Source organism: Hyalella azteca, unplaced genomic scaffold (assembly GCF_000764305.2).
Source record: "Hyalella azteca isolate HAZT.00-mixed unplaced genomic scaffold, Hazt_2.0.2 contig14130, whole genome shotgun sequence".
NCBI classification, from domain to species: Eukaryota; Metazoa; Arthropoda; class Malacostraca; order Amphipoda; family Hyalellidae; genus Hyalella; species Hyalella azteca.
Genome location: NW_025944025.1, coordinates 29,288 through 42,561, shown reverse-complemented (window position 1 = coordinate 42,561; position 13,274 = coordinate 29,288). Strand labels below are relative to the sequence as shown.

The window sequence follows — 13,274 nt, the reverse complement described above, 5'->3', positions numbered from 1 at the left end:
CGTGAACATATATTTTTAAAAATGTAATACTGATGTATAAGGGAAAATCATGAAACTTATTATTTTACACTGAGTGTGTAATTATTTCATTCAGAGGACTGTGAATTATTAGCAATCTTTGTTGATTTTATAAAGGAGCAGAAAGACAAAATCCATTATACAGGGAAAATTTGGATAATATCATTATATTTTTCGCAAATATTTAATGATTTGGTAAATAATTAATCAAAACAAGAAAATTGCCATTAAATCCAGATTTTTGGTTCAATTTGATGGCACTTATTCTACATCTGCAATCGTGTAACATTACTTGCCATAAGGGATTTTCTGATGCCCATTGTATGCCTACATCACTTGGTGGATGACACAACGTTCTCCTGTTGCCAATTGTGCACCTATATCACTTTCAAGCAGGTTTCATTGAAGACCAGAGAATTTGTTTTATTCGCAATTTTCTTATTAGTTTTTTCAATATATCGAACAATATTTTTAGTTTGAACTGGCAAANGCGGGCGCAGAATAAGACCTGTCTCTTATACACATTAATACTCGTTTAAAGCCTTAGCCGATTACTTTGTTTCATTCATATAGCTTTAACTTCCTGACTCATGAAGCTAATAAGGAGTCGGTTGAAGGTTTGTGGTTCTTTCAGTATGCAGTCAATCAGTAACTGGAATCTTGTTTTGTTCATAATGATGTTCCAAATAAGTGTTGAATGCCGCATAAAATCACTATGAAAACCGTGATGAAAATTAATGATTATACCGTTCGTATGCTTTTTTTCACAGTCGCTGATGAAACTGATTATTTGAATCTAATTCTTCAATCCATTTTAATTACGGACACAAAATGCTCGGTGCAGGCAGAAACCAAATCAAGATAACTTACTGAAGCAAAAATAACTTCTTGTCTACCACCATACTCGTTCTGGTTCTTTTATCATTACTCGCAAATTTGACGTGACCGCAGAAATAACCAAATAGTGATCAATAATGTTAAAGAACAAATGAGAAAATTTGTCCTTGAGCTTAACAATGACTGGAAAACTTAAACTTTACGAACAATTGTAAGCATGAAGTCACATGGCTCTTCATTCATTAAATCGTTCCCTGGCTGGTATATGAGAGCACGATATATGAATCAAGTTTATTTCATGCCGAAATTAACACAAAATCTGTAGTTTTTCAATTCCATTAATTTTTAATGGAACGTAATTCATTTCTTCAGTCCTCCATGTCAAATGATTTTGAACGATTTCAATGCGAAATTACTCATTGTAACCATTATTGATCCTGATAGGTTATTAATATTATTACATCCTATAAGCCTCGTTTATGACCTTCATGTACTTATGAGTCTAATTTACTTATTTTGTAGCTTCATGGTTTCACTTGACTCGTCTTCTGGTCGCATTCACAGTAATTAATAATAAGAATTTAATTCGTATTTATTCAGACCACATCTTCATTCCCATGGCTGATTACATCTTTCCCATATTTATAGATCTCGCCCCCCCCCACCTTGACATGTAATGGATTCCAATTAAATTGAATATGGATTCCATTGAGAATGTAATATAAGAATTGTTGAGAATTTATAAAATCTGTCTGTACAAACTTGCCGTTGAAGTTAAATTTGAAATGTAAGATGCAATTTTTGCTTTGTCTGAAGGAAATTTCCATTCGTTACTAACAACATAGAAGTAGCTATATGTGTCGAACCTGTCAACTCATTGCATGTAGTAAGTAAACTATACAAATTCACATAGATGGCCGATAGTTCATTGTTTCTATTAAAGCAGCTGTTTTAAAGCTACTGCTTCATGGATTCGCTTATCCAGCATTCAGAATATCATCTCTCTCCAATAAATTTTATTAAGCATGTTCCCCGATTTGTCTGTTGTAGACTTTTTCTATCGGTTCGAAATAAAGCTATTTCAAATCATGGGTTGATTAATAATAGCTTTTCTCAAGCTGGGAATGTTACTACACGAGTGAAAATCATGTATAAGAACAAAGATTCTCGACATCTTTGACGATCATGTCTGTAGGCCTTTTCCTTGCCCCTAATAAAGCGCTCAGATGAGATCCTATAGGCCTACCAGTCCGAGGCCTCGGCCGACACGTAAAACCTGTGCTACAATATACACGTAAAATCAAGCTTCTTTGAGCTTCCAATCCTTGTTCTTCTGGCATATTTCCTCTTCCTTTCTTAATGCCTTTGTCTACGGATCCATTATCCGCGCTAAAAGCAAATTTCTGTACACAGGTCAGCGCTAGAGTTAGTAGACAAAGATCAATTTCATTTGTTCGATTGATTTTCTGTATAAAATTTTCTTGAACACTAATGCATTCCAAAATTATTCCTCGTTATTGTTCGGCCAGAACATTTTTTTTTCAGAAATGATCTGGCACAGTTTTCGGTGCTAATCAATGCCCTACGTATTTTACAGACCACTTGTAGTTCATAATACGCTCTATACCATAGCACACCTAGCACCTAGCAATCAGTGTGTGCACTTATCTTATACAATTTTCACGCGCATTTGATTCCATTTTCTAAATAAGCTCTGATATAACAAATCAACTTTCTTCGCAAGAAAACACGATGCTCGACCATTAAACAATGAAGTATACAAGTATAAGACGTGAATCCCGGTAGAATCCTGTCGTTACCCACTAGGGCCAAAAACGCCAGAGTTAGACGTTAATATCATTGTAACGTTTTTTTTACTTATTAAATATTATCAAAGTCGAAGGAATGCTCCTACTTGAAATCTTTTGTTTATGTACTTTGGACATAATGCTATAGTAAATGAATGCTAGAATTAATAAATAATATACTAAATAATTTTCTGTGCAATAAATCCTAAATTTCACGCAAATTGGAAAACTTAAAAAAATCGAAGTTATTATTGATATAAACAATAAACATACCATGATTTGCTACTTATGTGTGCACTGATTGCTACATACAATAAATGACAGAATTTAGATATTTAGTAAATAATTTCTTCTTAACGCTAGCATGAGTGGCCCCAACGCAGGAAATAGCAACTTTCATTAAGTGGAGGCCACTATATATCCTGCGATCATTAAAAAGATCATTATTTCCATTACAAACTATTACAGGCTGTAGAGGTAATTCTTTTTCATCACAACGTGGTGTGTCAAAGATTCATATTTTGACGGTCATATACAAAGATTTGCTCGCTCGAAAAAATATTTGCACGAATGTTCTTAAGTAAAAATATCTGGAAAGATTACGAGCAATCAATTAATAAAATATATGCAACAAGTATGATTAGAATTCGACACATTTTTAATACAACCAGGACAGAACTAAGAGCAAAATAAAGTCCTTTACAAAACAAGTCAAGCGCGAACCCAAGTCATTCCTGAACTTCGATCAGTGTCGGACAGAATACAATGTTAACGGTTGAACCTTTATTGAATTGTCGACCACAACGAATTATCGTTTGATTGAAACTCCTTGATACATCGTTGATTTATGTGAAGAAGTGTTAAAGAGCCGAAATCAGCACTTTTTCAACTGAAGATTTACTATTTCGAAACTATATACAGAATTGTGCGAGCACAAGATTGTGCAGTTGCTTGTTTCAACCATCGACTCCACTCAGCCAGCAAAATGCCTGCTGATTATATTAATATTAGCAAAAAAATGTTTCAAACTATTTTCAGTCGCATCCTAGATGATCATGTAAATAAAAGATACAGAAAATTGCGCAAAATTTTTATGAGAAAATGTTAATAAATAGGAAGATTGGAGAAATAATTATAGTCATTGAAATCAGTACCTCATGAACGAGAATGAAAGCTAATTTAAAACTAAATTAATTAAAACTAATATTTTAAAATCAGGATGGAACCTTCAAAACAACACACAAATGCATTAAGAACAATGCATTGGCATCTACAACAAACGCACACAAACCACATCCTGTATAAATTGCGTAAATTTTTCTTAGCTCATTTAATGCCATATTGCCACATTTATCTAGAAGTGAATTAAATAATGAACCGTAAAATTCAATGCAGTAGCCCAATAGCAAGAAATTTCTACATTTAATTCACAAACAATTTTTAATTTTTCGCATAATGATTGAACTACAAGATAGAATTAGTAATTATTCATTATTCTGAAATAATTCATTTATGATTCTGCGATTCAAAAGTGCACTGAAATAATATTTCTGTGTTCCCAGTTATTTTTGGACAAATAAAGTGGACGGCTCACTTGATTCTATTTTTGGTATAATGCTAACTGACACACAACATTTTTTCTTCTAATGCCTGTAATCTATCATGAATAAATTAAGAACTTTCGATGTGTTGAATTTTCGTTTAGTGCTTGACGGCTCGGCTTGTGGAGTCGAGCACGGTCCCAGCTGCTTCCTCGATCAGCTGCCTGATCTGTACCAAAAAAAATTGTTTCAAAGTAATATTATTTTATATCAACAAAGTTCTACGCACTTTCGAAATTCATGAACGATTTTATTTATATTGTTTAAAATAATTCAAATGCATTTATGACGTTTAATTATGTTCATGTAGCGTACGAAAGTTTCTTATTTCTGGCTCTGAAATTTGAAGAATTATCATATAAATCGTCAGTTGAAAAAGGAACAATATCTGCATTATTTATTCAAATATTGCTGAACACCGTGACAAGCACCTGCGGAGAAACTTTCTTAACAGAAGTCTTCAGAATCTTTTCGGGCTTGCTGCTCGAATTGTTCTTACTTGAAGGCTTCAGGCTTCCCGTGGTCTGGAAAATAACAATAAAATTACTTAAACTTTGTGCTAATCTACGATCTAGGATTTTGTGTGCGTAATAGCCCTGTTTCGCTATGAACCAATTTGAAAATAGATAAGTGGATCATGAGATAACATTCCAATTAAATTTTGTGTGACGCTTGGAGTTTGTTGACGATAATCTCTCCTTGTAAGTAAACAGCAGTCGGTACCTAGAGATATTCGATTATTGGACATATTTTATCGGTATTTTTAGAATGCCTCTGACTGAAGTTAGAGTGACCTATTCCATTGATCAATCAATGGAATAATATTTTAATAATGCAATTTAATCATAACGATAATATTAAAATTAATTATTATATTAATAATAACAGTATTATTGAAAGGAATTAAATTCCTCGATCACTTGGATCACATGCACCGCGAGCTTCCGACTCAATATAGCTTCCATCTTGCTTAATCCAATCGCAGGATAAGCTATTTGCCAGAATATTTTCTTCTAGCAATTTGAACTGCGACAAGATAAAAAGTTTTTTTCGAAACTTCACTTATGATTCACAAATAAATTCAAGTATATATGACTTAACATTTTTTGTACGAATTGTACATATTATCATTTTTTGTACAAATGCGCAAAATATTCAGATGTTTGGTTACGACTTGTTTTAGTACAAACTATTCAACGTAGACGAGCAATGGATGCAATGCTCACCTTGATATCGGAAGGCGGGGAAATTTTTAGTCTGGCCACTTTTGCTTGGCCATTTTTGTTGACTTCGATAACTATGGTACCGTTGAGGGTGGTTGCTGTGGATTTCGCCTTGCGAACTTCTCCATCGTTGAACTGAAAACAAACTTAATTATATTCAAATCATATCATATCATATCATATCATATCATATCATATCATATCATATCATATCATTTCATATCAAATCATGACACATCATAGTGGTGTTGGCGCTGAAGAATTGGCCTGATGTGGCCTATTCTTGAATTTATCGTGACTTGTCCACAGGAGATCTAAAAAAATATAACTCAGTACTCAGTGACAGAGCGTATTTTGTCGTCGACGAAAACATGAAGTCACGGACGGAAAGACACACGGCCAGACGGACGGGCAGACGGACATGGCGAGCACAATTAGTGCATTTTTTCATAAATGAGAAAATGCGCTAAAAAGCTCCTTCGACGGGATTTTTCCAAACTGACGATAGTTTGAAATAGATACTACTAAACATACACCCGGTTCGCTGCTAGGCATTATGGCTTACATCCGGTTATGGTACTAGACATTTCAATTCTGAACATATATTTCTCCGTAGCTTTACCTAGTCTGCTCTTGAACGCGTTTGTACTCGGTGCATCAACGATGCAATCGGGTAGGCTGTTCTATGTGTCGGTGATTCGAAGCGAGAAGAAATGTTATAGCGTTGATGAGTTGCAACGCAATTTATTTAGTTAAAGCCGTTGCCCTTGGTGTTTGTTAGTAATTCTAGTAATCCTTCAGGGACCTTGTATAAACCATGAGTATACCTAGGTTAGGTTAGGTTAGGTTAGGTTAGGTTAGGTTAGGTTAGGTTATGCAACGTCTTATCGAGACGTCACATTAAGGTTAGGTTAGGTTAGGTTAGGTTATGCAACGTCTTATCGAGACGTTACCCTCGTACCTCTCTGGCGAGGTCGACTGTGACAGGTCCCAGCGTGAAGTCGCTGGTGATTCGCTGCGTGGATGAAGACTGCGACACTTCAACGGCCCCCTTCCTCAGGAGGGAGCTGAAGCCGCTCACTGACGCCTTGGTCTCGGGCTGTCCGGGCTTCTTGCCCTTCTTGTTCTTTTTGCCCTTTTTGCCTTTTTTGCCTTTCTGGCCTTTCTTTTTGTGCTTCTTACCTCCGTCCTGGATTTGTGAAAGCAAAAAATTAAAAAAATGCATAAAGAAATTAACAAATATACCGCTATTAAGTTTTCCACAAAATCAATCTTAAATTTCGGTGAATTATAGAGAAATTAAATTATTGAAATACGAATGACGAGCCAAAAAGTATTTTATTGCTCCAGGTCTTTAGTTAAGATGTTAGGATCAGGATTAGTAACATTTCAATTAAGATTTTTTAGTTCAGAAGTCTTTCAATTTACGTGATCCTTTAGCCTCCTTACCGTGTGCGGGTTAGAGAGCGTGAGTAATAACAATTTGAATATATTTTTATCATCACTCGGTATTAATTGCACTTAAACTACATCTTAATATTAATGCGAAAACCCCAAAATTGAAAAGCAATAAAATTTAAAGAGGCGCAAATTTCCGATCTCATTTAAATATTAGGGCTGGCTTAAAGAAGAAACATAGGTTTTAAAACCATCAATTAATTATTTTCAAATAAAATTAATAAGTAAATTTATCACTACGGACCACTTGAGTGTTGTCTTGGTCGGAGACGATGTCGGGAGATTGGTCGGCATCCTCGTCAACAAACGACGGCGCGTACGTCGAGTTAGCGCGCCCGTCTTGTTTTTTCTTGTTTTTCTTGTTCTTTTTATTTCTCCTGTTTCCATTTCCACGCTTGCCTCCGCCTCTTCCTCCCCCACTTCCAGTTCGCGTTACGTTGCGCTTGTTCTTGTGGCCTTTTTTGTTTTTCTTGTTTTTACCCTCTTTTCTGCGTAAATTTTCCTTTTCTTTTTTGTTTTTCTTTTGTTTCTTTCCTTTCTTGCCTCTTTTCATCTGCCTTGATTCCTCCTCAGGACCGTTTTCCACATCCGACCTTCGACCTTCACGAGATTTTCCAAGGTCATGATCTTCTTCTTCGTTAAATTTCATGACTTTTGACCTGCGGACGCTGGCGCTAACCTGGGATGATTTTTATATCTTTCAGGTATCAAGCATCTATTTTTCCCTCAATCCATGCGAAGTATTAATTAAAAAAATGTCACTGAATTGAAACTGAAAAAAATGTCACTGAAATGTAATTTCTTAATCATAAAATTTCTCGAATTTATTTTTAATATTTATGAAGAATTTCCTGAGACCTTCAGAGATAGAATTTCAATTGAAAAATAATAAATGGACAATTTATCAAGTAACGAATTACTGCTTGAAATAGATAAAAAGTTACTCAGCTAATACTTTGATTACAAACTATAAAGAAATTTAAAACTTAAAGTAATCTATGTCGTTACTTACAGCTGTTCCGTCCTCTTTGGCTGGGTTCTTCTCTGGGTAATCTTCCGTAGTTTTATCTTTCGAATTACCACCATCTTCCTCGGCCTTATCTGCGGCTTGTCGCTTAGCCCTGGCTCCTGGAGACGTCGCAACTTTGTGAGCAAACTCGTATTCTTCGACAAATTCTTCTTCGTCGTCGTGAATAGCAAGACTCAGGTCCCTAGGATGGCGTTTACTGCAAAATAATTATAGGATTGCGTGTGTTAAAAGATTAACTTTTGAATTTTTCAGGAGCAGGATAAGACGATGATAATTTAAAATCTACACCGTTCCACTGACATTACAAACATCCATATGTTATATGTTGTTTTCATGCTCTTTCCAAAAATTGCCGCAATGGAATTGGTGACAAAAGTGAAGATTGGTAAATTTCATTTATTTCATTAGTACGAAAAGGTTCGTACTTAAAATAAACTCTATTCTGCAAAGTTGATTTCAATAGATAATAATATACCTGCAAGCGATCGCGATCATCATTATAGTATGCAAGGACCACATCGTAATGGTCAAAAATTATTTTAGAATTGACACAAGATATTGCAGTAAAATTTTCATGATTATACTATAAAATGAACAAATTTGCCGGTAAACTCTTCAAATTTTTTCTAGTGTATACGTGCTATTTTTTCAGTCGGCACTATTTATAGAATATTGAAAGGTTTTGTTTTACTAATGCTGATTACTTACTTTTCTCGGCCGTCTATTTTGTCTTTCTCATTTTTATCCTTTTTGCCTTTCTTATGCTTTTTGCCTCTGTTCCCTTTAGCCTGCTTTTCTGTCCTGGATAATTTGATTTCTATTGATTCTCCATTTTCTCTAAGCTCGGAATTGATTCTTCGGAAAAGCACATCCATGAAGTTGTTGTACTTCTCGATGGTGGCGGGGTCTGTCACGGATCTGTTCTCGGTCTTGCCTTGCTTCGTGGCGTCGTCGCCTCGAACGACCGAAGTGCCTTGAGCCTGTCCTGAGGCTGGCGACTCTCGACCCCGAACTGTTGAACAGTCAACTTCTTGTAGATTATTTTTGATCTAAATTATTAATTTTAGACACACCGATTGTTGAATTGACGTGAGCATGTAACACAACTAATATATCATTTAGACATCATTGTCTCCATCTACCGACATTGGCTTAAATTCAATTGGATTGAGAGATAAATAAATCCGAAGTAGATCACATAACGACATTCTAATTTGTTCCAAATTATTTTAAATGTCAACACATTTTTAAATGGTAGGCACAAGAAATAAATAAATGATGAAATTGGTGCTAGCAACTGTTATACTCACATGATCGAACTTGCCTGTGGCTGCCCTCTTCATTTTCATCACCTGTTGAGAACAAAATTATTTGTTGCTTGCTAGAAAAAAACTTGCCTCTTTTATTCACAATTCTAAGTATCTGTAAAATATTTCTCAGATCAATAAAAAGCCCAAAGGTACCCGTTTTTGGTGGAAAAATCGCCGAGACCATATATATGCCTTTAAATTAAACTTTTAAATAGCTCTGAAACTAAATTCAATCAAAAAATTATTTCAAATTTTTACCAGGAAAATCTGGATCTTGATTTAAAATTTCCTCACTCTCTACGAGAGCCGAGAAGAGACTCTTCATGTCGATCTCTTCGTGTTCAGCGAAATCGTTTCCATCGCCATCTTCAGTCAGCTCGAAATTTGCTTCCTTCTCTTCAGCCGCTGTTCCAGCAGCGCTTGCAGTTGAGGAAGAACCGTTACCTGCCTCTGCTGGTGCTGGTACCGCAGCAGGTGACTCAGCTGCAACTCTTAAATGATCGCCGGGTCGTACATCTGATGAAGAGATGCCAGCAGGTGCAGCAGCTGCAACCGTTGAATGATCGCCGGGTCGTACATCTGATGAAGAGATGCCAGCAGGTGCAGCAGCTGCCTTAGCTGATGAATAAACTGGTGAAGCTGGGGCAACAAGCTCGATGACTTCAGCCGGCACTCCTGCAGCCAGCGCTGTCACCAGCAACAGGCTCGCTAGATGCAGTAACCGCATCTGAGAACAATGGAATATATTCAATAAATAAATTTATATTGTAAATAACGATACAACAATGAATCATGTATACTGAATTAGATATTTTCCATACTGACTCAAGTCAGTTCGTTTTGAATAAATTACTACAAAAACTAATTGTTCTCATTAATGAATTGGATTGAATTATTTTTCAACTAAGGTTTGTTTTTTAGGTTTCGTTTATGTGATCAATGAATGTAAACAAGTACTTCCTTATGATAAAACAAATGCTGACATGAAATTCAGTTTTTAAATTATACTAGTTTCATGATATTCATTATTGTTATCAGTGTACGAATAGAACACGTAATTTATTTGTGGAACATTTAAACAGGTTGCCCGATAAGGCTACGATTCTTTGCAATATTCAAATGCACTCACTGTAAATGATCTCTGAGTAATTCTGAATTTTTAAATTCATCAAAAGACGATGAAAAATTTTACTTAATATACCCTCAAAAATTGAGAGTCGGTGACAAATAAACAACGAAGGTTCTCATTAATTTTTCTTACAAAAACTTTTAATTTTACACATTTTTATTCACTTTTATATATGAAATTTTTCATCATGCTATAACTTATAATAATGATAATGATGATCCTCAAGTCATTCGGGTGCAATATTTTGCTAAAATCGATGGATGACTTGAAATGCAAAACTGCTGCGCCTTTGCGATAAAATCTATTTAAACCTCAATAACGGCGTTCTATGGTAAACTTTGATCACTACAGCGATCGTTCTGCCTTGAATGTTTGGCTACGCTGATAAATAGCGGTATACAGGGTTTTTTTACATCCCATTCATAAATATTAAATTCTAAACCTCATGTATTACTAGCAGGGGTGTTCGAAGTTACCCCATGTGAATAATCCCAGATAATCCTGTAATTAAATAATATAATTCCGGCAACAAAATCAAATCATCTACTTTCCTAACACACTACTTTCCAGAACCAAAGTGAAATGAGTTGATAATAAAACTTTTCAAACCATAATTCAAGTTGTCTCCGTTTGAATGAACACTATATATTTAAAGAGAATAATAATTTTCAATATGACATAAATGCTAGCCTCGCTAAGTTTTAAATTGAATTTATTTTAAACTTTTCAATCCAGTCCTCGTTTTCAGATTCCATCACCATGAGTGAAGGCAATAATATCCAATATAATATTAAACATTTCTGAACGCACCTTATTACCGTTTAATTAAGTTCAGTGTGAGCAGGAGCAATTGAGGCCACTGCCACACAGACGACGCTAGAACTGAATACGGACTTTGCACGTACCTGCTTTTATATACGCGCGTCGCACGGATGAGACCTCCGGGAACTGGGCATATTTAGAAAGCTACGAATCCGGCCGCTCGTCTGCAGAGGTCGACGGTGGCTTGCTCGTTATATCTCGGCACAACAATAATAATAATGACATTTTTGCTTTAAATTTTACATTTCGGCCTGATAGGGAACCGTCATTTTGAATTACATCGTTTAAATGAGCTCCAAATCTTACGATTGACGATTTATGATGCATTTCATCTAAAAAATACATGAGATTAATTTCCACCTAGTTTTATGATTCAATTTATTTTAACGGAACAGAAAATTTTTCAGTATAAATATCATGGAGTTATCAAACTTGACAATAATACATCAGAGCACTGGTCGCTCCACTGTGTGGTTTTACGTTTTATGACCGTTTCATGAACAAAGTTACTATCAAAACATAGTGTATGGGGAAATTAATATATTAATTCAGAACCAAATCGTATCATCACAGCGCGAACAGAACCTGATGACACTATATATACCTGTATATCGCGTGATAATTTTTTCGAACGCCCTATATATGATTGGTGCGACATTTGTGAAACTGACAGCTTTCGAACTCGTGGCTTGACCGTCTTGAAGCAGGATGCATCGATTAGCAAACCTGAACATCATTAAAGTTCGCCAGGGATAAATTATGAGCCCTCTTTCCTCAAACCTCAATTCAAAAGGAGATATATTTGGCTTTTTGAGGTATATTTTCACTGCAGATATTCAACTTTTGGTCGACACCTTTCTTCCTTTCAAGAAACCGTCCACCTACTGTTCCTGTCTCAATGCCGTGGAGGGCCTTACCGTGCCCAAGCTAATGTACGTAACTATTTAGTAAAATAATCTTGAAGTATCGCTTTCTCAACGGAATCTTGGACCATGTCACACATATTTTCAACTTTTGGTCGACATCTTTCTTCCTTTCAAGAAACCGTTCACTTACTGTTCCTGTCTCAATGCCGTGGATAGTCTTACCGTGCTCAAGCTAATGTACATAACTATTCATTAAAATAGTCTTAAATTATCATTTTCTCAACGGAATCTTTGACCATGTCACACATGCTTGCACATCCAAGGGGTCGCGTATTGTAGTTCCTCCATCGCAGTGCAGAAAGTGGGTCAACCGTTAGAGCCCAGCGTGCTGGCCGCTGTGGGACATGATCTTGGTCAGCTAGCTATTTAACGGCGTAACGGGCACAGACTTGCCCAGCTCATAGAGGCAAAGAGTTCGTCAGTCAACATTTTTGTACTCAGAAGATCTCTACTCAGATTCAGAACACGAACCAGAAATTAAAACTGTAGTGATGGATAAAGCGCTATATAGGCATCGTTGGGTTGTCTGAGTTAACTAGCTCATTGACAAGTAATATTAGTCGCAAAACATTAAATTATTAATTTTTTGAATTATTTAAAAAATTACAAAAATCGTTTATAATATTGACACTCATTCGTGTCCGTAAATTAAAATTTTGGTGTGGAATAGTATCCTGGCGTTATATGAAAATCCAACGAATCATTCTCATCTGTATCACGCGTTCACTTCTGTTAATTTGCTCGTCGAATTCTTTATATTCATCTTTAAGAAGAAATTGTGGAATCATCGAAGAATCATCAAATTTTGTTATTAGACTTCGTAGCTTCAAACTGTTATTATTGACAATTGAAAACTGCAAATTTTTTAATAAGTAATCTCAAAATAGTTCGCTTTCATAAAGCAAAGCTTTTTAAAGCCTCTCTGTTGTTGATTTGAGTTCTGATTGTATTGTTAAAACATTAGACACGAAACCGTTTAATAATCGTAACGATAAATTATAACTTTGAGACGACTTTCAATCAAGTACAGGGTGATTCACGGAAACTTCCTGATTTATAAGCTTAATAATAAAAATAATTAGTACAGATTTCATTACAATATAAATTTTATT

The 13,274-nt window shown here is 35.4% G+C and overlaps 1 protein-coding gene across 3 annotated transcripts; it reads right to left on the bottom strand.

The window, feature by feature from the left end:
* Positions 1 to 3,739: 3,739 nt before the first annotated feature.
* LOC108679079 (E3 ubiquitin-protein ligase RBBP6) lies at positions 3,740 to 11,285 on the bottom strand. 3 transcript variants are annotated; one of them, XM_018167620.2, is made up of 11 exons: positions 11,225 to 11,285; positions 9,865 to 10,012; positions 9,544 to 9,801; positions 9,286 to 9,327; positions 8,684 to 8,987; positions 7,958 to 8,171; positions 7,190 to 7,624; positions 6,449 to 6,676; positions 5,491 to 5,622; positions 4,696 to 4,788; positions 3,740 to 4,433 (listed from the first exon to the last, which is right to left on the bottom strand). In XM_018167620.2, exons 2-11 carry the CDS (start codon positions 10,010 to 10,012, stop codon positions 4,365 to 4,367), a joined length of 1,923 nt encoding a protein of 640 aa, XP_018023109.1. In that variant the 5' UTR covers positions 11,225 to 11,285; the 3' UTR covers positions 3,740 to 4,364. The 3 variants fall into 3 exon arrangements, with proteins under 3 accessions (XP_018023109.1, XP_018023094.1, XP_018023102.1); XM_018167605.2 differs by having other exon boundaries at positions 9,544 to 10,012; XM_018167613.2 differs by having other exon boundaries at positions 9,580 to 10,012.
* Positions 11,286 to 13,274: the final 1,989 nt, after the last annotated feature.